Genomic DNA, 24,626 nt, shown 5'->3' with positions numbered 1-24,626 from the left:
TTTTGTTTTGAAAAGATATTTTTCAAGCCATAAAATGAATATCTTTATAAGCACACAGACAGAAGATTTTATAAACATAAAGTCACTGGAGAATTTTGGAGGAAAGTATCAAGCAATAGAGATCACCTTAAAGAAAACATTGATCGAAAAATCTTATCATTTGATGAAGAATTGCCAAGTTTACAGGCCTTTTTTTTTATTATTCATAGAATTATATTTCACAGGTCTATCGACCTCTACGAAATAATTTTAGATTTATAAATTGTCTAATTCTTCATCTGTCGTCCAGTCGTCAGAAGATATGGACAGAAGAGAAGACGTTGTTTTGGTCTTTGTTCTAGGTTTTTGAACTAGGCGAAGGTTTGTTTCTAGGGCTTCCTCGTACATGCCAAACGAAATCATCATTTTTGAATTCATTTTTTTCGCCTTTTGGCAATATCTTTTAATAATTTTTTTCTTTCGTTGATGTGAAGTCGTCTGTAATGCTAAAGCCACCAATTTCCATTGAATCGTTTTCAGCTTATGCAGATTTTGCATTATCCGTTCTTTTTCCTCTATACTTTTTAAGATCAACTTGATTGGACGCAATGTAGCCCTTTTCGGTTTTGTCCAATGCGATGATGGTGGGATGGTTTGATATCTTGGACGCCCAATGTTACCTAGTATACCTTCAATATCTATTTTGTCTTGTTCCTGGTTGTTCCTCTTTGTTTATCTACTCTAATTCCACCATTCCATGTATAATAATATTTCGTTTTCTTGATTCGATGTCTCTATCTTCATTCGTTGTTTTCTTGATGGTGTTCTCTCACTGCTGATTTGAAATTATCCTTGTGTTTTCTTAGTTATTTTTCAGCGTATGTTTTTTTCTGATGTTTGTTCTATGTAATTCGTCGTTGCTTTGCTTTTATTTCTTCTTTTATAATCTGCTTGGTTTTTATTTCAAAGTCAGCCATCTTATTGGTTAAGATTTTTCGATATCGTTCTTAAGGCTGCAGTTCTTGGCTAGCTGGTTTTTGAGCTTTTTAATGACGTCGTCCTTCTTCTCAATCTCCCTCTGCATCATATGATACGAGTTCTCACCTATTTTACTCATTAGAGATCGTGTTATCCGCCGCAATTCTGACATAGATATTGTTCGTTATAAGTGTTGGCAAAAATTTGCAGCTGATAAAGCGGTAATTGTGTGCACTCGTAGTGTACCATGCGGTGGCATTTTCGGCATTTTAGACGGTTTTGGTCATCATCATCTGAGCAGGAGGTGGGAGTGCATGTTTGGTTTTGTTTAGCTTCTTCAAATGGTTGTTTTTCTTGCTTTTTGTCGGTTTTTTCGTTCATGTTTTTGCTTTTTTAGTCCAAATATTTTCTTACATTGATGTCAGAAACAATAAATCTCGTCTCATCTAATTTCTAAAGCTTAAATGAGCCATTAAGATTTCACAACTATGGATAAAAGACCTCATTAAAAATGCACCATATATGAGATTATGAGCATGCATACATCGTAACTTATTTAATCGTAGGGCGAGCTTAGTTAGAATAGCTTACATATCCTGTTTCTTTATACCTCCATGCTCTAAAGAAGAATTCTGTTGAGACAAAGGTGCATATTAAGAAGGTCTGCCCCTTTCCCGGGGGGGGGGCACTGGGTTTGCGGACTGACGGTATGTGCGGGCCAAAAATTGGCTTTTAAAATTGCACCCTTACAGTGCAGCAAAAATCAGTGAAAATCATACTCTTAGAGTGCATTTTCCCCCAAATTTTCGATCCCTTTCGTGCAAAAATTGGTCAAAATTCTAGCATTTTTGGTCAAAATATCTAGATTTTTCAAAAATTTTCTGAAATTTCTACCCTTACAGTGCATCTCTAGTTTTTCCGACCCTTACAGTGCATTTTAAACATATTGGAAAAGGTACCCTTAGGACCCGCACATACCCGGCGGTCCTTTTGCCCAGCTGCCCCCCCCCGGGCCCCTTTCTGACAAAAAGAAGTAACATGAAGTCGAAATTGAGAAAATCGACCAAACACGTTTTATGCTGGCATCGAATGCAGATAGTACATATCAAAAAACAAATGACTGATTATTGTTCTACTCATTGAAGATTAGCTTTGAGCATCACTGCTTTTCTCACAATGCTCACTGTTGCAGAGAAAAACAAGACACTTGTTTTGTCAGTAAACCTCAACCAAAAGAAATTGAAGAAAGAAATAACTGACCAGTTTTTTGAAGAATATTTCTGACAAAAGGAAGTAAGTGATACCTTTTTCTGACAAAAAGAAGCAAAACAGTCATTTACTTCTTTTTGTCAGAAAACATTCTCCAGAAAACTGTCAGTTACTTCTTTATTCAAAAATTTTTTTCCAGATTGGCAACGCAAAAAAGTTAAGTTTTGACCCAAAGAAGCCATTTCAGTCGAAAAGAAATTCATAAAAATGTGGGTTACTTCCTTTTGTCAGGTGTAGAAAGTTTTTCACTATTATTTTCAATAAATTTTGGACATCCAATCTCCTTACTGGAGTTCAGTTTTCAAAATCAAATTCCATTTTAGGGATCTTTCAATTAAAATCGAATTTTTAGCCTTTCTTATGCCAAAAGCCAAAAGAGCGAACAGAAAGCTCTAGTAAAATGAAAACTTTATGACTTGAAAAATGTCTGTTACCTGAGTTTCACAAGCATCCATAAAATTGAGCAAATCATGGAAAGCACTTTCAATGGAAGCGCCACAAATAACAGCACCATGGTTCCTCAATATCATTATCTAAAGAAAGGAAAATTCTCATCTAAATTGAAGTATCAAAAATTTAGATAAACCTTATGAAATATTTTGACCGACCACCCATCAAGTATTCATCAAGTGGGTGACTCCAGTCAAATAAATTACTTTTTCAATAATTTTTGAAACAAAATGCTGTAGCAATGCCAGGCCGTTTAGGTGCTTAAAGATGGCATACACCTATTATTATCTGCCAGCACCTACACAATTTCTAGCTGTTTTTATAATACTAGAATTTATCATGGCACCCACAAGCCTTTTTTCATGGGAAGTCTTTGATTACCTTGTTCTCTGTACCAAGATCATTTTGGATGCTTTCTCTCTCCTCTTCATTGATGAGAATCCCTTTGTAATCATGATATGAAACATTTCCAACCTAAAAACATTTACATTAGTTAGGACAAATTTTATTTTACATGATGAATTCTTCATTTCAGACCTGTCAAGCTATAATGAGAGGTGTAAAAAGTTAAAAACTGTCTCTTTCAGAAGACTTTGCACAAAGGCTGTTGGCATTTTGAGATTCAGAGACGAGTATAACATTACTTACAACGAGCGACTCTTGACTGATTCTTAGTAAGCCACATTTCATTGATGATACCTGAAGGAAATTTTACAATTCTATCATTTTTATGAATGAAATTTCAGAAAAGCCATTAAAATGAGGATTAAGGTGTGGGGATATTAAGCTTTCACTAACAGAGTACGAGAGAAGGCTTGATACTGATAGAAATCAAGGGGCCAGGCTAAGCACATCTTTGCCTAAGCAGGCACTTTGAAATAGTCAGCAATTGAACGTGTCTTTGAAATTCATCACCAATAAGCTCTCTTGAATTGAAGAAACAAATGAAAATGTTTATTATCTTTTGCTAATTTGAGATTTTTGCCTATATGATTTTGAGTTGAGTTTTTTGATTCCATCGTCTAATGTGGGGAAGAAATTGCTTGAAAAAAACAATGCATTTTGGAATCATAATAAAACCTTGAAAATGCTAAGATTTGATGAATATTGAATTCTAAAGGATACTGTTTTTTTAATATTGCATTTTTAACTGCTTCAAGAGGTCAGGCTGCTCATATTTCATGTCAAAGTTGACCTTAGTGACTGACACACCTACTCATTAAGAGTTTGTTTATGGAAAAGCCTTATCAAAAGATTTATAAAAACAAGCTTGAGAAAATAAACATCCTAGGCTTTTAGACAAAAAGTTAATGAATTATTTAAGGGAATAGACAGTGATTTTTCCAAAACATAGTACAGAAAGCTCTAAGAGGACATCCTATTAAAATTGATTATTTAGAATAGACTTCTATGGTGAGTCACCATAATAGGTTTTCAGAACTGAGCTAATTTAGGGGAAGGGCTAATGATAGCTCAGTTACAGTTGATAAAAAAATAAAGCTCTCTGATTGGGACATTTAGAAAAAGTCTCAATTTTTCTCCTTTTTCTTCTACATGGAGATCAGATATTTTTGAAAAATCCCTTTTTCTTCACAGCAATAAAACAGTGGAATAAAATTGTGTGTGTGCTAGTTAAAAAACATCTGCAGAGTTTTCACAGAGCTTTTTATAAGGAAGAAGAGAAGTAATGAAAATACAAAGTCTACATTTTATCACCAATAATAGAAAACCTTAAAAAAACTGAATAGAAAACATAATAACTTTCAAAAATAAAGAAATAGGAGGAACAATTAAATGGGGGAGAAATAAATTTTGGATGTGACAGATTTATCTTAGTAATCCATCATGAAAAACACACATGGTTAAATTCCATTTTCTCCTAGACGTAACAAGAGAAAAGGAATAACTTCCTTACAGCAATGACATCAGGTGTATGCACATGAATGATACAATTCAAATCTGGTCGAAATTCATGAATGGTGGAGTGAAGAACAAATCCAGCCTTGTTCAGTCCTAAAAATTGAGCACCAAAAAATATCTAGAATATCTTTTAAACCTCAAACTCTTTTCAATATAGGATAGCTTTTTCATTCAGGTTGAAGCTTAAAATATTCTAAAGAGAAAAACTTCCTAACTATTTCATGTGGTTTAAATTTGGTTATCAGTCAGTGCTATTTTCAAAAATCATACCATCTTTATAAAAAATAGCCTAAAAATGACAATTCCCTTTTAAGAAATAGGCTGACAAAAAACAGGACCTTATTCAAAGAGTTCGCACAATTCTGCAAAATACTGAATACCATTGTTACCTAATGTTGTGCTGCCTTCATCCACAACATTTCCACTAGCATCACATTTAACGAGTGAAGAGGCCGTAATTTCATTGAATAGGAGTCCAAAAGGATTTATCAGGTATTCATTTGATTCATTCGATAGTCGAACCTAAAAGCAATCAATAATAAGATAAGTTATGTGAAGATTTCATTAATTTTCATTCGCGGAATATTGGTGAACATTTTGTTAAATTATTGCTAATTTAACAATAGAAATTGAAAAGGAAAAGAAATCATTTCCACCAGTTTAACTAGAAATCTTTTAAGTAAAGTGTGAGAGCAAGTACCAAATCAAGAAATATTGACTTTTCTGATATCCTCTTTCATCCCTTCACCAGCTTGCCAATAATAGTTATCGAACAAAGGGATATTAAATACAAGATAAAACTATATTCTTGTGGCACCCGCAGAAAGCTGAAACAACTTAAGTGCAAAATATGGTGTGAAGATGACCTCATAATTAGCATATATTCCTAAAAAAATTATAAATTTGATAAAAAATACTCTTATTGTATTGTGTTCTTTTATGATAGATAGCATATATAGTAATTTAATCGGATAAACTTATGCGAGATTAAATTTTGTGATTGTCGTTTTCACGAAAGTAAATCCACCGCGAATTTGTCAAAGTCACATTTTTGGTGGAGAATTCAGTCAAAACTCACCATTAGTAGCAAAAAAAGACCAAATTTTGCTGGCTTTCTGGCTCATTCGCGAACTAAAATTCTCACAAAACTTTTGAAAACTCTGACTCGCAAAATTAAATCCAGAAAATTTTTTTGGCTTGTGAAATTTTATCTTGTATTAAGACAATCAATGGTATATACATGTTTCATATTCTAGAAAGGTAAAGCAGAACCTGTCAGAGACTAAAGTGCACATTTTCCTGCTCTCTCTGCAATTTTTTTCATAAAAAAGCTTTTCATACCAAAATTTGTGAAATTTTTTAAAGGACTTAACAAAAAGCCCTGAATGATGCTTGCAATTGTATTGTCATGTACTCTTCTCTTTGAAGTTAGTTTTAGAAATAGGGATTATCATTTGAAAGTGCTTTGTTCCTAGTCTCTCAAAGTTTACTCTATCTCCCCACTTTTATGTAAAATTGTGATTTGGATGAGATTTTATAAAACAAAATCTAAATATATTGAATGTCTAAGATTTTGGATGTCTGGGTGAATATTTTACTGAGATGTTCTAAAGCTGTTGTTTTTAGCACCTTTATGAAAAATAATGAATAAGACTTTTTTCTTTGACTTTCAAGACAGGCATGCATATTCTAATGAACATAAGTCTTTCTAAGCCTTTTCTCATGATAGAAAACAACATACATTTACAACCCTTCACTTGTTTATAATTTCTTTTAAATCAGATTAATAATATTTGAATAAAACATCACAGTTTGTTTATTTCCTCTCATTCATGACATGGCATCAGATAATTGACATGGTGATCTATTGATACTTTGAAATAACTTTTCAAATAGTAGCTAATAACAATTAAACCTTCTTGTGGCATAAAAAATCTAGCACAAAAATGACTTCAGTCAATATCAGACACTTTGTAAATAGGAAGTTGAAAAAAGATTAGGGATCAAATTATAAAAGCTGGATTACTTTTTATCAAACATCAAAGCTTTAGGGTAATCTCAGCATCAACTGTCAACCATGTGTATAGATGGTTCTGACAATTATATATAACCCAGAATAGAAATAAAAAAACAACATGACAGCTCACATAAAGTGTTGGACAAACATTGTGGACATGTCTAAAGATCCACTAAAAACACTAAATACTAAGCTAACTGTCAAATGTTATGAATGAAATATAAAAACATCCAGACACAAACATTGAAAATGTATATAAATAAAACAAGATTATCTTACAGAAATGTGGTTGTAGATAGATTCAGACCATCCTAATAAGTCAACCAAGCGATAAACTGCAGCTAATTTACTTCTTAGCTGTCTTTCATTTATGTTGTAACTTGTTGTTCCGTTTCCTTTGATATCATTGACTGGAAGGACAACCATTCCTGTTCCAGCAGATCCTATACCTCCTCCAATATTTACAAAGTTTGGCTGAGCTTGTGGGATCAAAAAGTCTTGAAAAGTTCTTATAGTATCAGCTCTTGTAACTCCATTCACAGTGCTATTTCGAATGGTTTGCTCGAGTTCATCTTTGAGTAATTCATCACCCAAAACAAGTGAAACTCTTTGACGAAGCTTCAAGCCTCGTATATCACGTAGAATTTCTTCAGGACATCGTATTCTCCTACCTCTACCCGGTTCTGAATAACGTCTAGCTTTTCTTTGAGTCATGGATGACTTAACATCAGCAAGAACATCAACTGTATTCATTCTGAAAGATGATCTTTTAGTTGACCCAAAATGATTCTTCCGTTCAGTGTTTCCCGCTTGACCAACTTCAGCCAACTACAAATTTTCAAATTTTGCGAGGAGGCGTTCTACGGAAAATAGGTACATTTTACAGACCGCGGGTCAATGAAAACAGGTCATAACAGTAATTTTCCAGACCAAGACAGAAAGTCGCTAACGAAGAGAAACAGGTACGCACGCACGCCGTGTACACACAGCTCAAAATTCGGGCTTTTTCCAGCTTTTTCATTCAATCAAACAATATTTCATCAAGAAACCAGAGACCCCATTACTGGAACTTTAGACGAATTTATCGAAATTGCTCGAACTTACTCAAACAGTCAAGTTCGAGTAAACAAATTACTCGAACTCCTCACAATTTCGAGTTCGAGTAAGTTTAAAAATTGAAAATTTGTCAATTCTAATACCATGGTGGCGTACCACCTCATAGAATAGGAAGATTTTATTTATTTTTTGCTGCCAAATAGAAGGAAATAACACTTTCATAAATTTCGCCAGGAATTTCACTTACCACGTTTTTTGAAATTATTATTGCCATGGTGATTAACTCCCAGCGGATTTTATTAAAATTGCTTTCTACTAATTATATTCGTAAAAATATTATTTAATAATGTCTCAAAGGGACATGATATGGCCCGACGTCCAAGATTCATTAATTTATGAAAACGTCTTGGAAAACATTTCTTCAATCGAGCTTCTCGAACATATTTCTTCAATCGAACTAATTCGAACTTTTCTTCAATCGAAATTATTACTATTAGCCCGGGGTCCACTTAGAAGTAGTAGTAGACCGTGAACCGGGCCGACATCTTTACAGACCACGACGCGCTCGCTTCGGTACTTAGTCAGGCGTTGACACAACGAGCCCTCCACTTACATGAAGGACTAGAGGGGCGTGACTCCCTCTTCCCTGTGCGGACTATTACAACTATCTACCCAATTTCCCTCACATGGCATGGGTTGGCCCGCGGGCGAAGGTGCATTTACTTGCCAAGCAAATCATCGCAGCACACACACGCAGGGAATCGATAACCCCGACCACCCACATAGGAGCCGTGGTCACTAAACACTACACTACGATGCCTACTGGTCGTGCCTATAGTCCACTTAAAGCTTTTTTTATAGACTGGATGGAGCGATCAAGTGGCCCGGTAGTATATGGTATTACTGGAGGTTAAGCATACCAGGATAATCACGACGACGGACGAAAAATGTAATAGGCTAGTGAAAATACACAATTTGATTTGTTGAAACTCACTAGCCTATTAAATTTTCGTTGGTCGTCGTGATTTTACCGATTTACTAAACTTCACTAATTAATGTGCTTTTGCCTAGGCAAGTCCGCCAGAGTTTAGTTGCAAATCTGTAATTATTGATGTTTGTTTCTCATTTTTGATCGTATCTTGCAACTAGTTTTATAGACGATGCTATCGTCCATTTAGAGAGTAAACGCGGGAAAGAGTTAGGACGTCGGGTGGTTTACGGGAAAAAAGTGGCGGTACGGTAGAGTTTTGGAACAACACGAATTTATCACGCCTCTCCTAAAACTAGGCACTTTAGGCCGATTTTCAAACTTTTAACTACCCCTGTCAAACTTGGTTCATTGGAAAGCTCTATCTTTTCTCGTTTCAACGAGGGGTCACTGACCTCTGTAGCATTTATATAAAAACGTTATTGGATTTTTTGTGAAGCTAATTGGAGCAAAGCCAAAAGTAGACTCTAGTCTAAGGAATTACTCGAACTTTACTTGTTCGATTCTCCCAACTGTTCAAGTAATGGTGTTTGGAAGAAAACGAGGTAGGCAATTTAGATACCAGCAGGCTATCTATCCATCTATCTGGAGTAAGGATATGTTAAAATGTTCAAAGTTTTCTTCCCATTTAAACTACTTGGCTTTTTGTAACTCACCAAGAAGCAGAATAAAAAATCCCAGAAATGGGCTCTTCCAGATAAAATCAGTTCATGGGGGGTGGAGGATGAATTGTCCAGGAGTATTGAAAAAATACCAAAAAATTGCTATGTCCAGGGGTAGTTTTTTGTGTCCACGGGGTTGATTTGATGTTTGTCCAGGGGTATAACCCGTGTTCAGGGGGTTAAAAATCAAAATGTCCAGGGGTAATTCATGAAAAAAATAATATATCCTCCACCCCCCATGAACGGATTTTTTCTGGAAGAGCCCAATCCCGGTTTTTGATGATGAGGTTCATGCCACCGAAATTGTTGCCATATCAAATTGTAAATTTTGAAAATCATGACCGTTAGGAAGCTTTTAGCAGAAATTTGCCCTGTTAGGAAAACTTGTGAAGTTCATGGCAATAGCTATATTTTTAAAAGTGTAAGGAAAAAATTTGTGTATGTTTAGTCTCCCCCGGTCCAAATAGGGTTAAGACATTTGTTTTGCACCATCTTACAAGGCAGATCCACGACAGCATCACGAATGAGCTTTGTTTGACCCAAAAAAGATATGTTTGTATGGAAAAAAGTTCATGCAGTAAAAAAACAAACTGAAATAGTGCTTCACGGGCGTTGAGATATCTCAGCAGAAATATTTTGAAAACAAGGTCTACAGTGATTTCAAGAATCTCCAGAAGATTACTGGTTTATAAAAAAACGTCTAAATATTTCGAAAAAAACAAGTGCGATGGTAAAAAGAGTCGGATGATTTTAGTCTTGCATAATTTGTGAAGCATTATAAACGTACTTATAAAGTATATTCTGAAAATCGATTTGTATATTACACGTTCGAGCGAAAAAATAAAAATAATTATCTAATTTAAAAAAACAATTCACTTTCCTCTCGGATTTTGCTTTTTCGAACCCGCTTAGTATCCAGGTGGGTTGGCATAGTGTGGTAGAGGTTGTCACGGATCATTATACACCAGTGTCGATTGAGCGTGGAAAAAGGGCGAAAAAAAGACCAACGTCGAGCCATGGTCGAGGCTGATCCTGATATTTCCCTTACTATATGGTGAATTCGAAGGCGTGGGAATGAATTGCTATACAACCCAGACTGGAAGCAAAGCGGGTCAGAATCAACGAAAATTTCGACAGTTCAGGTCTTTCATTTTTGTCAACAAGTTAAACTGTTTCTTTCTTTCCAACGTTCATCTTTAAACTTGGACAATCGTTCCAACCAGAAAGCAAAATTTGAGGCTCTCTTCACGTTCCCATCCATAAATAACACGGGCCTGCCTATGTGATGTGAGTGTTCTTGAAGAATAACAACTGAAGAAGTGTTTTTAAAACATTTTCGTTTTTCTTCTCACATTTTGATTTATTGTTGTTGTTGTTCTCCTGACGAGGATGAACCCTCGCGATCAGCAGCCATCTAAAAGAAATTTGTAAACAAAAATTTTTAGAATCTCTTGATCAGACACTTTCGAGCAATGTTATTCCGTTTTTTTAGTCCTTTCTTATAAGCACCGAAAATGTTAAAGCTCTTTCATGAACAAAATGCTCTTCAGAATTTCTCGGAAATCAACGGAATCATTCAAATGGAAGCTTTTATTAATCACCAAAATATGCTTCAAAGTCAAGGCCTTTCAGAGAGGCGATAACATCTAAGTACCTTTTTGTATGCGATTTCGAAAAGTTTGAGTGAACGTTGTTGCAATTGTTGGAATGCTTCTCGTAATTCTTCTGCAGATTCGATATTGTCTTTATTGTTTAATTTTTCGCGAACGGTTTCGACTTCTTTTTTCAATTCCTCGACCTGCATTACGAAAATTTACAAATGTCAGACTGATGAAAAATGAAAGTGTCGGATAAAAACGTTTTTATCTCCAAGAGATAAGGACATACTCTAATTCATCCGAAAAACCACCTACATTGTTATGAACGTAATGTACATTTTACTACTAATACTTTACGTCATAAAAATAGATAAATGATATTTTAGATGATGGTAAATGTAAAGACATAAACAAACCTCTTCAGCGGGTAATTGGTCTTTGAATTCTTCCATTTTACTTTCGATGTCATGGATAGCACCCTCAGCTTGGTTAATGGTTTCAATGATATCCTTCTTCTTCTTGTCTTCTTCGGCGAATTTCTCAGCTTCATGGACCATGTTTTCAATATCATCTTTGCTCAAACCACCGCTAGATTGGATGACAACTGATAAATAAAAAAAATAAAAAATGTTAATCAAATAATTTGTTTTGATTCTTATACAAACAAATAGTAGCAATTTAACTGCACACCAGTAGTCGTTCATATGGCTCACGTCTAAGAAAATTCAAATAACAGATTTAATTTAGATGTACAAAATTTCGCTAGGGGGGGGGGGGATTATCGCGAACATCATACTAACAAAACATTTGTATTTGGATTTGTAAAAAAATATTTTTCGCGAGGGTAAGTAAACTTCCGCTTATCGCTACGTTAAGAGAGTTCAAAATAAATTTTCGAAAAAAAGCGTAGCTGAACCAGGCTTCAAGTATAATTATATAAAACTTACTTTGTTGTTCTTTGCCAGTTCCCTTATCACGTGCAGATACATTCACAATACCATTAGCATCAATATCAAAAGTAACTTCAACTTGAGGAACACCTCTTGGTGCTGGTGGAATACCGACTAAAGAAAATTGTCCTAACATTTTATTATTAGCTGCCATTTCACGCTCTCCTTGATGTACTTTAATTTCTACTTGTGTTTGGCCATCAGCAGCAGTTGAGAAAACTTGACTCTTTTTGGTTGGGATAGTAGTGTTTCTGTTAATTAATTTGGTCATGACTCCTCCGAGAGTTTCAATACCAAGAGATAATGGGGTAACATCCAACAAAAGAATATCTTTGACTTCACCAGCTAAAACACCTCCTTGAATAGCTGCTCCGATTGCAACTGCTTCATCTGGATTTACAGCTTTAGAGGGTTTACGGCCAAAGATTTCTTGAACTGTGTCTTGTACCTTGGGCATTCTGGTCATACCACCAACAAGTAAAACTTCTCCAATCTCACCAGTGGAAACACCAGCATCTTTAACAGCCTTCTTACATGGTTCAATAGTACGTTGAATGAGGGATCCAACAATTTGTTCAAATTTAGATCGTGTTAATTTCATATTCATGTGTTTTGGTCCAGTAGCATCCATGGTTAGGTAAGGCAAGTTGATGTCAGTTTGTTGAGCAGATGATAATTCACATTTAGCTTTCTCAGCTGCTTCACGTAATCTTTGGAGAGCCATGTTATCTTTCTTGATATCGATACCAGTCTAAAGAATTTGAAATGTAGAAGGAATACTTTTTCTAGGAAATGAATTCTAAAAGTTGCACTTTAAGTGAAGCACTTTTGCGACAAGAAAATCTTTGGAGCTTCTGCATTTTGCAAGAATTTACTCAAGCAAATTAAGCTTCTTTGGGATTTGGCCAAATTTGGATCTTAATTTTTGCAAGGACTAACTTTATATGGCGAAGAATTGCAAGAATCCCAAAAATCAGTCCAGACACATCTGGTGGCTCTAACAGAGGGAATAAGGGAGTCAATTCTCTTTCCTTTTCTATTGTGTGCTAAGATCAAATGCTGACCTGAATTCCACTACCAGCTAATCACCGAGATCAGATTTGTCAATCTAAGCTACTTATTCACCTAATCGGGACAAGGCAAATTATCTGCCAAATGAGATACCTGTTCAAGTTTTACCTAGTTTTATTGCTATTTGGATTTATTTTAGCATTTTCTCTCAAAATGGCAACCTAGCCAAACGCTCCTAGTCTACTTCACTGGACTCAGCGTCATAAAAGTTTATCAGAAAGCAAAGTTCAGCCAAATGTAGACTCTAGTCTAAGGAATTGCTCAAACTTCACTTGTTCGATTCTCCAACGAAATCAGCAAATCTTTGCAATTTGCAAGAATTTACTCAAGCAAATCGAGCTTCTTAGGGATTTAGGCCAAAGAATGTAATTGTAAATAGCCAAGACTTGCAAAAATCTCAAAATAACAATCAAGACAGCTGGTGGCTGTTGACTGAGAGAATTAGGGAGTAAATTCCCTTTTCTTTTCTATTATGTGCTAAGATCATGCTGAATGTTCTGCCTGTTTCTAATCACTGAGATCATATTTGTCAATCTAAGCTACTTATTCACTGAATCGGCAGTGTTGGAGACAAGGCATATGTTCTGCCAACTGAGCTACCTGGCCAAATCTGAAATCGGACACAGTATGATATATTTAGTGTAGAGAACTATCATTACTTACATCTTTTTTGAATTCTTGACAAAGATGTTCCAACAAGACCATATCGAAATCTTCACCACCAAGGTAGGTGTCGCCATTTGTTGACTTTACTTCAAATACACCCTTTTGGATTTCAAGAACTGAGATATCAAAGGTACCACCTCCCAAATCGTAAACAGCAATACTAAACAATAAGAAAATTAAGTGTTAGTCTGAGCACAGTAGTTCTTTATACTAAAGAGAAGTAAAATATTTCAGGAGGAATTTAAGTTCTGATAAGCAATATTGGTTAGAAAGAGCTGAGATATTACAAAGAATAATTTACATTTTATCATCACTCTTCTCTAGCCCAAAAGCAAGAGCAGCAGCAGTTGGCTCATTGATTACACGCAAAACATTCAATCCTGAAATCTTGCCAGCATCTTTGGTAGCCTAAAGGATAAAACATAAAACATTTGATCTTTCATTAAAAAAACAAATTTTGTGCTTGCAAAGATAACAATATTTAAGATAATAAAATTCAATAGCCATAAAATTGAATCATAATCGAATCATTTCATGATCACACTTAAACTAACATGAAGAACTTACCTGTCTTTGGGAATCATTGAAATAGGCAGGGACAGTAACAACAGCATTCTTAACACTGGTTCCAAGATAACTTTCTAAAGATAAAATGCAACATTTTTGACAAAGATTGCTTAAGCAGGGATTGTCTTACAGAAGTTTTAATCGCATAAGAAAATTTGTTCCCATTACCACTGTCAAAGAAAAATCCATTTGTCTATAGTTTTTGAGAAATTGGGCTGCTGTCTGCCATCCAGCTAAATCATTCTACCGGGTGCGCCACAAAAAAGTTTCTCTCTTTGAAACTAATTTTCTTGAAATCTAAAAATTTTAAAATAACCATTCCTATTTCATTGGAAAGAAGAAAGATAGACTTAAATCTCGATGGGTCATTTATTAAATTCGATTCATTAGATCAAAATTTATGTCCAATTGAATAAAAATGTTAAACTTTTTTGTGGCGCACCCAGTATATCCCTATATTGTTCAGATAATCAACCACCAGAAATATATATTTGCCTCCAAATAAGAATTTTATATTCATACTGTATTTATGTTATAAAAATCAATGAAAAATGAGGTGATTCTGACCTGCAGTTTCTTTCATTTTCATGAGGGTGAAAGCTCCAACTTGACTTGGTGAATATAATTTTCCTTGGGCTTCAAACCAGACATCTCCATTTGAAGCTTTGACAAGTTTGTATGGGACATTTTTACTGTGAAAAAATATTTTGCAATAAATCAATTGATTCAAATTTAAATATTAACATGTTCACATCAAGAGAAGCCTACAATGTCTGACAAGGTCAGATCTGTAAATAAAGGTCACACTAACTAATCTGACTAAAACATAAGTCACTTACATATCTTTTTGGACTTCAGCATCATCAAACCTTCTTCCAATGTATCGTTTTGTAGCATACAATGTATTTTCAGAATTGGTAACAGCCTATAAAAATAAGTAATAGTTATCACACCGTAGAGAGTTCAATATATTTTCTCACCTGCACGAGATAAAATGTGATAGCTGGTTTATGGTGAACTTGAACAATATCAACAAACTTTTCTCTCCATTTGTGTCTCTATTTTTCTCTTTGTTTTGCTTTTCTCTTCCTATCTTTTTTTCTTTTATTACTCAAAACATTTGAAAAAAGAATGTAATGGTAAAAAAAAATTAAAAAAACCAAATGGATAAACACAATTTAAATTCAACCTACCTGTCGTCTAGCGGGAGCACCGACAAGTCTTTCACCTTCAGGTGTGAAGGCAACGACGGATGGTGTTGTTCGTACACCCTCTGCATTTTCAATAACTTTTGGAGTAGACCCTTCCATTATGGAAACACAAGAGTTTGTGGTACCCAGATCAATACCAATGACATGTCCTTGTACACCCCCAGAGCTGAAAATATAATGCTTGCATAATGAAGATTTTTTTATAATAAAGCTAAACTAGTAAGTAACTGCTGCTGGGAAATGTGCCCAAAGTCAAGCCTCTGCAGGGACTTAATGATTCATGCAGGAAAATGAATTTTGCTGAGTACCAGTGATTCAAGTCAAGAAAGACAAGTCTTTTATATAATGTGTTTTTTACTTTAAGATCTCTTTTTCTACTAGTGATTTCCTTTTGTTTGCTTATATTTAAGCGATCATTCATAAGTATCAGTTTGGATTCCGTTAGAAAAATAGGCAGAAAAGGACACAAAAGAATCGCTTATAAAGAAGCATTTTTATATTTTTGTATTTTAGAATTGTTGGAATAAGTTTATATACTTGGTTTAAGTCACTATCAAAGCATTCCACGATTTCTATTTTCATAAATATGACAAAAAATTTCAGATATTTTTCCAAAAACAATTCAATTTTTCTTCATAAATTTCAAATCTTTGACGAAAATTTAGGGAAATTTTTCAAAAAAGTGAAAAAATGTGCACTTACTCCACTTTGGAGTAACTGTTTTAAATTTTTTTAGTTGTTACGCCACCACGTAGTGTCATAGTGTTCACATAGTAACTGCACGACCCCCCTGCAAAAACCGCTAAAATTAATTCCCGCGAAAATTAGTTCCAATGAGGTATATTTTAAATAGAAAATTCAAGTTTCCCATGCATTACCCAAACCAATTGATGAACTTTAACATAATTTCTACCCTAAATGTAATCCATGTTATCATCAACAAGGAAAATTTAAGTAAATCTTCTCTTTAGATTTTTTTCCCTGAGCATGCTTGCCAAAGTAGTACACCTTCTTCAAATTCAAAATCAAAAAAAGTCCTAAAAGTAAACTTATATAAGATATTCACTCAAGAAAAGTGTGCCTAGAGACCAGTTGTGTAAGCAAAAAGATGAATATACAATAGTCAATTTCCTCAAAAAAGGAAAATATTTTAAATTAAATTGAAAACTGGACTTACGCAAATGCTCTTTGCATAATACTTTCCCCATATTTGATATTGTTGCTCTAAAATAAAAACAAGATAAGTGTTTAGCCAATATTTTGACATATTAGTTAAAGTTAGTTAGTAAAGCTAACTCCCAACTGTTTTTTTCTCAGGTTGCAGGATAATATTATCTCCTAAATCATATCATAATCATAGATACATGGCATGTTAAGAGTGGATTGTGAGATCCATGAACCCTGTATCGGAGACCTATCTACTAAAAAGTTAAATGTACACCACAAGCAGCAGGCAGTTCTGGGTAATTCATTTTGGTTTTTAAGATGGCTCGAACGTTTGATCTTGAGTTGAAGTTGATCTTGAAGATCAAAAAATTACATCTTGCTACAGACTGAATGTCAAGCAACAAAACCCAACTCCACATCAAATTACTGATTTAGGCGGATGGAATTTAATGTTATGTTTACCATAAGCCGCCTGCATGTTAAAAAACCTGCCGCATGATGTTGTCATTATTTGCAATTTTTTAAAAAGTTGTCATTATTTTCCCTTCGTCTTGCAAGAGAGAATTTTGTTAGCCCCAGTTTTCAGAGTATGGCAGAAATCACTGAGATCTCAAGGTCAGAGATTGCTCACTTTTCAAGGGCAAGGGCAAAATGTTGATAAGGCGAACCCTAAAAATATTTTTGTTTCCGGTCCACCGGGTGACAAAAAAAACACTCACCCGGCCGGCCGCAAAAAATTTTTTTTTGCTAAATTTCGATCCCAAAACTCGATTTTTTAAAGCACTCGTAGAAGTTAAAATGATGGTCTTCTTTACCTTAAATCTGCAGTAACTTGACACCGCTATAGGCTTCAGCATAAGAAAAATTCACATGTGATCATCGCACGCCTAGATTTTGATTTATAGTGGTCTAGGCGTGCGATTATTCAAATACTTAATTTTCATCGTTTATATTTTCAATTGTGTTACAATATCTCTAAGAACTGGACACTCTCTTTCATTTTGCATATTTATCTTCAATTGCTAAAGGCTCCAACTGTGATTACGAAGTGAACTTTTTTGAGAAAAAAGTAAAAGTGAGAGAAACATTTCCCCAATTTTTTAAATCCTCACTTTATGAATGTTTCTTTTTATTTTACTCACAAGTCAGCATGATTCCTTTTATAAAAACAAAGCTGTTTACTTACTGAAAAGTCCCAACTTAGTGAATGTTTCTATTTATTTTACTCACAAATCAGCATGATTCTTTTATAAAAACCAAGTTGTATATTAAAAACAAAACATTCTTAAAAGTTGAGTTGCAAGCAAGAATTAACAAAAACAATGCAGGGTTTAGTTTGAGATGAATAAAATTTCATTTCTATAACAATGATCAGGATAAAACCTTCATTCCAAGTGATTTCCAGGCGTGCATTTTACAGTAGAATATAAAATATCACGTGCGATAAATCACACGCCTCAAAAACTGATTCACGAAAGTTTTTCAAACAAACAAACTAACCCTAATCCTAACGATGATGTACGAAAAAAAAATGCGGCCGGGTGACGACAAAATAAATTTTCACCCGGCCGGTGGACCGGAAACAAAAATTTTTTTCGGGTTCGCCTAATATCTACAGTTCAGGGGTAAAATCATTGAAAACTGCCAGGGTGTCTACGGATTTTCTTTTTCAGGATTTTGAGGGTTTTTAAGGTTTGGTCATTTTATAGTGGTTTTTCAAGGTTTTTTGGCAAAAACTTTGCACTTTTCAAGGTTTGAAATACTTTGATACTCAGTTGACATGGCTCTTTACAGGAATTTTTTTTTTCAGAGTGGTAGGTGAAAGAAAAATAGAGGACAGCAAATAAATTTTATTTGCTTTTGGTGCCCAGGGAATTACTTCCACAGTTAAATTCCTATCTCCCTCTTCTTGAGAACAATACCACAAAAAGAAATACTCCAATTCCCTAGTCTTCCAATTGTAGAAATAAAGAATTAGAAGCAAAACCAATTGTTTACAGTGACCGAGGAGGCGCAACCATGTTTTGAGCCAACGAGAGAGAAAATTTTGATTTTGACTCTTTCAAATGGTTAAAAAACGCCTTGTTTTTAACTTTTTTAACAAAAATCAATTGCCAAAAGAGTTGTTTTAAGGAATCCTCGAAATTTTATTGATGAACGGCCATTATTCCAAGACGCCCTGAAGCGATTTGAAAATTGGGGAACAGTCGATTTCTTGGGGCTCATGCAAACGGAAAATTAGTGACAAAAACTCAGCTAATGATAAAAAATATGTGAAAGAATCGCAACAGAGATAGGGAAATATGGAATTCTCTAAATGTTATAAAGGTTTAGCGCCGCAGGCGGTTATTTACTTACTGTACTCATACATTTCAAATGACTGGATAGTGCATTTCAAGGTTTTTAACGATTTTTCAAGGTTTTCAAGGTTTTCCCAGAAAATTATTAGTTTTCAAGGTTTTCAAGGTTGGGTGGTTCATTTTCAAGGTTTTCAAGGTTTTCAAGGTCCTGTAGACACCCTGCTGGCTATATTTACCTGTTTTCTGGCTTTTTTGTGGTGGGGAAACAGATCTTAAAAGGCAGAGTTTTAAGTTGGAAATTTTCCTTGGGTGCAACCATGACATGCTCTGAAAATTGGCGTCGCGAGACAAAATTTTTGAGCTGTTGAAAAATTTAACTGTTCAAATCAAGCGGCCCAAGGCCTTAGACGGAACAAGCTTGGACGGGACAAGCGACCCTCTAGTATTTACTACTTGCACAATCAATTTATAATATTGCGAAGATAAGTTTGTATCATTTTATACGAAAAGAAAAAGCTTCATCACTTTTAATTTAATCTCAAAAAGGGGAATCCAAAGAATGGATTTTAAAATCACATGAGAGGTCATGTAATGGAGTATGGCATGTTTTATTTTTTTCCGTCTTTTTCACAATATTAATATTTGTCTTGATTTTTTTGATTAGTGTTAAAATAAATCAAAATAAAATAAAGATGAGAGCTTTACATTTAAAGGCTTCATATCCATAACATTTGGTGTGTGTTGTAAAATAATGAAAAATGAATGACAACTCGCTCACTTGAAATCCAATTCCCTCGGCCTTATATCAGTGAAGCTGGAACCTCAATATTCCAGGATTAGAAAAAGCTATACCGGTTATCTTTTTTCTTTAAAGAATCAACATGCCATCAACATCAATAAATTACACACATTTCCTCAGAAACTTTTAAAATTATCTGCCATTATGACTTTCTTGAAGCTGTTCAGAAATTAACCAATCAAGTTATGTATCAGAATTCCTATGATGGGAGTTCTTTTCCGAGATTTGTAAAATAGCTAAGTCGGCAAAAAAACTTTTACCGGGGATTTGTGAAATAAACAAAACTGCTATATTTGTTTTTTATTTAACCATATTTAAATTTGCACTCAAAAATACTTAAATAAATAAGTTAATAATATTCAATATATACTAATTGTATCTATCAGAAAATAAACACTTACAGAACCATTTGGAATACTCCCGTGTTTGGACCATTCTATCACGGGTGCAAGATAGGGCGGAAACTAAGTAGCTCCCTCAGTGCAAGATTGCCACCTCATCTTTATTCACCCGCGTGAGAACACAAGCTAATCATTTTTTCTCGCGCACTCAAGGGGAAAAGGAAAGTGATCGATATTCTTTGAAGAAAAAACGTCAGAAACAAACCCAAAGACCAAAAGATGTATTTTGGTGTTGAGAATCGATCCTGTGAAGATGAAAAAATTTCTGCTATGCGTTTTTTTCGGAACGCTGAAAAACTCTATTTTCTATCTTCCTTAAGGTAAAGAGGTTGCGAGATTTGGGTTAGCAAGGCAAAAATCGAAGTTCCAGCCTCACTGATGGCAGAATAAGTATGGATAAGTATGTCCCTCTTACTCCAAATTTTGATAAGTTTTAACCTACTTCCATTCGATTCTGTATTGCTTAAACAAACTATGTGCAGGACACAGCAGTTTAAAGGTGAAGTAAGTGGCGCTGATAACAAATTCTTACTACTACTAGTAGTGTTACCGTGAAGTCGGGTAACTTGCATCAGTGGAGGCAAACATGCATAGCCATCAAATGACTGACCAATCAAAGCATAAAATTTTCAAAACAAATGAAGTACGCAGCTCCACTCTACCATTTTTGTTTTGATTTAAGTTTGTATTTTAATGACCAGACAGGTCATTCATTTGAGGGCTATGCATGTTAGCCTCCACTGATGCAAGTTACCCGACTTCACGGTAACACTACTAGTAGTAGTAAGAATTTGTTATCAGCGCCACTTACTTCACCTTTAAACTGCTGTGTCCTGCACCGACTTCACGACACTTACTAGATTGGACTCTGCAGTAATAAAATACGAGCAAAAAATATGATAGTCTGGCAGTTAGTCACACTAGGAAATCTAGCTTTCAGAAAAAACAACATCAGTCATCTACAGGATACATTTCAACAACAAGGATGAGAGTTACCTGAATCAAGTTCGCAAGACAATATTAATTAAAACTTGAAAGTTGGAAACAAAATAAAACGTGCAGCAGCCAAAATCAACCAACCAAAATTTGTCATTCAATTCCCGAGACAGCGCTTCGATTTTTAAGGCCTTGTTTATACGCTAAAGTAAAAACAATTACGCACATGTAAATGGGTCATGGCTTGAGGTCCGGCAAAATTTCCGGGAGATAGCCTATCCGGCAGTGCGCGGATCTAGGTGGGTTCCGCCTCCCCCGTAGATCTTTTTCTTGGTAAGTTGATCTTCAAATTAGTTTTCAAGGTTGGCTTGGCTCAAATTTTTTCATCTATGGCTCAAATTTTAGGCAATTTCTCAAAGTTTTTGAAAATGTTAATTTCATTAAAAAGCGCCGGGTTATTTTTTTATGAATACCTTTAGAAGTTTTGCGGTGCATTTTTTTGCTTGAGAGTCAAGTAAACGATATAGCGCTTTCGCAGCATTAATCTTTGATACGCATTTTGGCGGGACGCTAGTGTGGCTAAAACTGTCTGGTGGGAAAATCCTTCTAACACTGATGAAACCATAACCTTGCAATTACAGGCTAATAGACCTTTTTGCCTTTGCGTCCGCCATATTGAATTGTATGCAAAAATTATGGTTGCCGAATTGCCGTGGTGAAATTCCCTTAGAAAGTATACAAAACATATGCAAAAAGAAAGTATTAAATAAAAACTTACATGCATAATTGGCATTATATTAAAGTGTAATCTTGTAGAAGAAAGATTAAATTTGCTTCTCTTGAAAACTAAAAACAATTATATTCACTCATCTCTTAGAACAAGCACTTCAAAAGACCATAACATTAGACAGAATCTCAAACTGAAAAATCACCCGCGAAGGTAAAAAACAATCCTTTTTCAGCTGACGGCAAATTATTCTCCTGGGAATAGAGCCGCCAAATGATCAAATCAAAACATTGATAAAGTGTGACGTCATAATTACTGCTTTCAGTTTGCGTGTTTTGAAAGTTTGATGTGTGTACTCCGTCTTCGTGGAATTTCTTAATGGCATGAAAACAGAATATGCAATGTCTTTAAGAACAAATTCCTAAAAGGCTTTTGTTGTTCTGTAAATATTCCTTTTGGATTAAGAATTCCATCTTTTATTGTTCTAATGATTATAATATTTATTTATAAGATGCTTTGTTGTCTTTTTAATCTTTGTGTAAACTTGCATATGTTTTGCATACATTCCAACTAAATCCAACCACGGCATTTTCGTTCCTGTATTTTTGCATACAATTCAATATGGCGGACGCAAAGGCGAAAAGGTCTATTGTTTTACTTGTCATGCTATTATGTATTAGATGCTTAATTTTATGCCCTGCTGGCAGTGAACTGCAGTCATCTGCCTGTAAATTTGCGACCATGCGCTCCACCTATTCAGCTGCACGGTTTGTTTCTCCGCCGGGGATAGAAAAATTTGTTTCGTTCCCCAGACATGTTGAACCTGTATTGTCCTGGACATCAGCAGGGTCGTAGAAAAGCGCTAGAAGAAGTGTGGTAGACTAGTTGCCGCCCTCATTGAGATCAATTTTACCAATCTTGTTATAATCACGCCCTTGAAAAATTCTATTATTTTGATAGCAAGGGTTCACTCACAAATCAATTGTAGGTTCAAAAAATGTAAATTGATATTTTAAAAGCTGTAGTAATTTGTACGATTTTATTGTAGGACACAGAACAAATTTCAAATATTTTCAGAGGAAAAGCAATAATGGAAAAAAACTTACATATTTCCCCAAGTTTTGGTATACACCTGTTGAAAATATGCTCTTTGATCTTCTCAAAACTGACAACATTTTGTGGTAATCCCTATCCAGGTGATAAGTTCAAAGAAGTATCACTGTCCTATCCAGTTTTTAGTACCAAGCAAGTTTTGTAATCTTGCAAAAAGAATATTCTAGGCAAGTGATGCAACTTGTGCACGCTAGTCGGCGAAGTGGCTTTTCGAAGTCTTGAACAAAGAAGGAAATTCTACCGAAAATAAACTTAGAGAGTTTGACCAATTTGAGCTCACATGGGTTTGTTGTTTTTATAGATTTGTCTCGATTTCTTATCGGTTCCTCATATAAAAGCGTTAATTTTCACTGAACAATCGAGATAAAACGGACAAGGAAATGAAAGCGAAAGTACTTTCTTCTCCTCTTATCTTTCTCTTTATGGGCGCAGAGGGCGGCAGAGGGCGTTGGCAGACTTGCTTGCCGGGCGTGTGTTATGCTAAGCCGGAAGATCCGATTCGGTAATTCGATTTTCCCGATAAAATTTAAGTGCAATGTAGAGAAGTAGCCGATCTCTCTATCTCTGTCAAAACCCTTCAACATTTAACATGAATGACTGAATTATCACTTTATATAGCCTGGGAATCCAAGCGTTAAACTTTTTTCACAGTCTAGTTTATGTTTTATTTTTGCTGCTGGTTTAACGCTTGGTGCAGGTAACTCGCCTGAGATTTTTCCCTGCAATGCAGGTTCGGCCTGATTGGCCAGCTTTTGGCGTATTACTTAGCAGTACTTTCGCGCGCATTTTGATATTTTCGATGCGCGCGCATAATTTATGGAAAAAGCTGACTCTGCAGAAAAAAGGAAAACAAATGAAAATGAAAACATAGATTCATTTCGAAACAAAATGGCTGTTGGCTGGAAGTCTAAATACATGTGGCTGATGTTTTGATGTGGTTTTTAGTAGTTTTGAAAGTCTTTAGAGCTTGTGAAAGAGTTTTTATGGTATATAAGTTGATTATGTGTGTTTGCCTGGGTTTCCAAAGTTCAGAAAGTCTGTCAACAAGGGTTCACACACAGACTGTTTATAACATTCTGTGTCAGACTAAATCTACCTGCACCAAGCTCTATAATTTTAGAACTTTGTGAGGTGAGGTATTTTTTGTTTTTTCTAAAATTATGAGCTTGGATTCCCAGGCTACACTTTATAAGGAAGTTAAACTTGAAAGGAAAATGTCCATACATCAATGATAGAAAACTTAGGGTAGAGTTATGGCTCCTTACGTGATGAGTGTTTTTGAGATTACTGTCTCTCATAACATAGTTGTTTGTGGGAGAATGCGCACAGTCTTTTGTAATATTAGTTTCTGATATATGTTTGTATATCAGAGTTTAGATGCATTTGGTTTGTTTTGGTTTTATTCGGACTCTTGGTTCAGCCTCACTCTCATGTCTATATAAGGCCTCAGTTTCTTCACATGGCCCTTTTTCAGTTCTTCATTTCTTAGTGCTGACTGCTGTATTTTTGCTGTTTCTGTTCAAACTTTACTGTTCTCTGCTATCACCTTTTCAATATGCTTGCTGAAAGATTATGCTTTGCTATTTTAATGTTCCTGACAACACCTCCTGGTACTCCTCCACCTAATGAGAACAGTGCCACACGAAAGAAGAAATGCCCTGACTGCCAGAGAAACCACGGTGATCATACCTTTGGTCATCCAAGCAAGAATTGTCAGGGACCTCAGTCACCATCTTCTTCTCCTTTGTCACGAACTCCTACAACTAGCCCGCGATCTGCTAGTCGTACAGCTGCCATCCAA

At 35.1% G+C, this 24,626-nt stretch overlaps 2 protein-coding genes across 2 annotated transcripts; both read right to left on the bottom strand.

Annotated features, from left to right (window-relative positions):
* Positions 1-2,660: 2,660 nt before the first annotated feature.
* On the bottom strand, positions 2,661-7,475 carry LOC136818574 (alpha-adducin-like; the record flags this gene model as incomplete). The annotated part of the gene is given in 6 exon segments (XM_067074901.1): positions 2,661-2,759; positions 3,058-3,150; positions 3,325-3,375; positions 4,592-4,689; positions 4,986-5,118; positions 6,893-7,475. Coding segments are annotated over 6 exon segments (948 nt in total), but the record flags the coding sequence as incomplete, so codon positions are not given.
* A 2,575-nt stretch (positions 7,476-10,050) lies between these two features.
* On the bottom strand, positions 10,051-23,029 carry LOC136818592 (stress-70 protein, mitochondrial-like). Its single transcript, XM_067074922.1, has 12 exons — positions 22,819-23,029; positions 16,560-16,606; positions 15,365-15,548; positions 15,011-15,096; positions 14,739-14,863; positions 14,172-14,245; positions 13,906-14,012; positions 13,602-13,764; positions 11,865-12,618; positions 11,334-11,521; positions 10,974-11,117; positions 10,051-10,733 (listed from the first exon to the last, which is right to left on the bottom strand). The coding sequence occupies exons 1-12, from the start codon at positions 22,885-22,887 to the stop codon at positions 10,680-10,682; spliced, it is 1,995 nt and encodes a 664-aa protein (XP_066931023.1). The 5' UTR covers positions 22,888-23,029; the 3' UTR covers positions 10,051-10,679.
* Between the last annotated feature and the right edge of the window lie 1,597 nt (positions 23,030-24,626).

The sequence above is a fragment of the Clytia hemisphaerica genome, unplaced genomic scaffold (assembly GCF_902728285.1).
Source record: "Clytia hemisphaerica strain Z4C2 unplaced genomic scaffold, Clytia hemisphaerica genome assembly, whole genome shotgun sequence".
NCBI classification, from domain to species: domain Eukaryota; kingdom Metazoa; phylum Cnidaria; class Hydrozoa; order Leptothecata; family Clytiidae; genus Clytia; species Clytia hemisphaerica.
The sequence above is the reverse complement of the archived record's forward strand: the minus strand, read 5'-3'. Positions and strand labels throughout refer to the sequence as shown.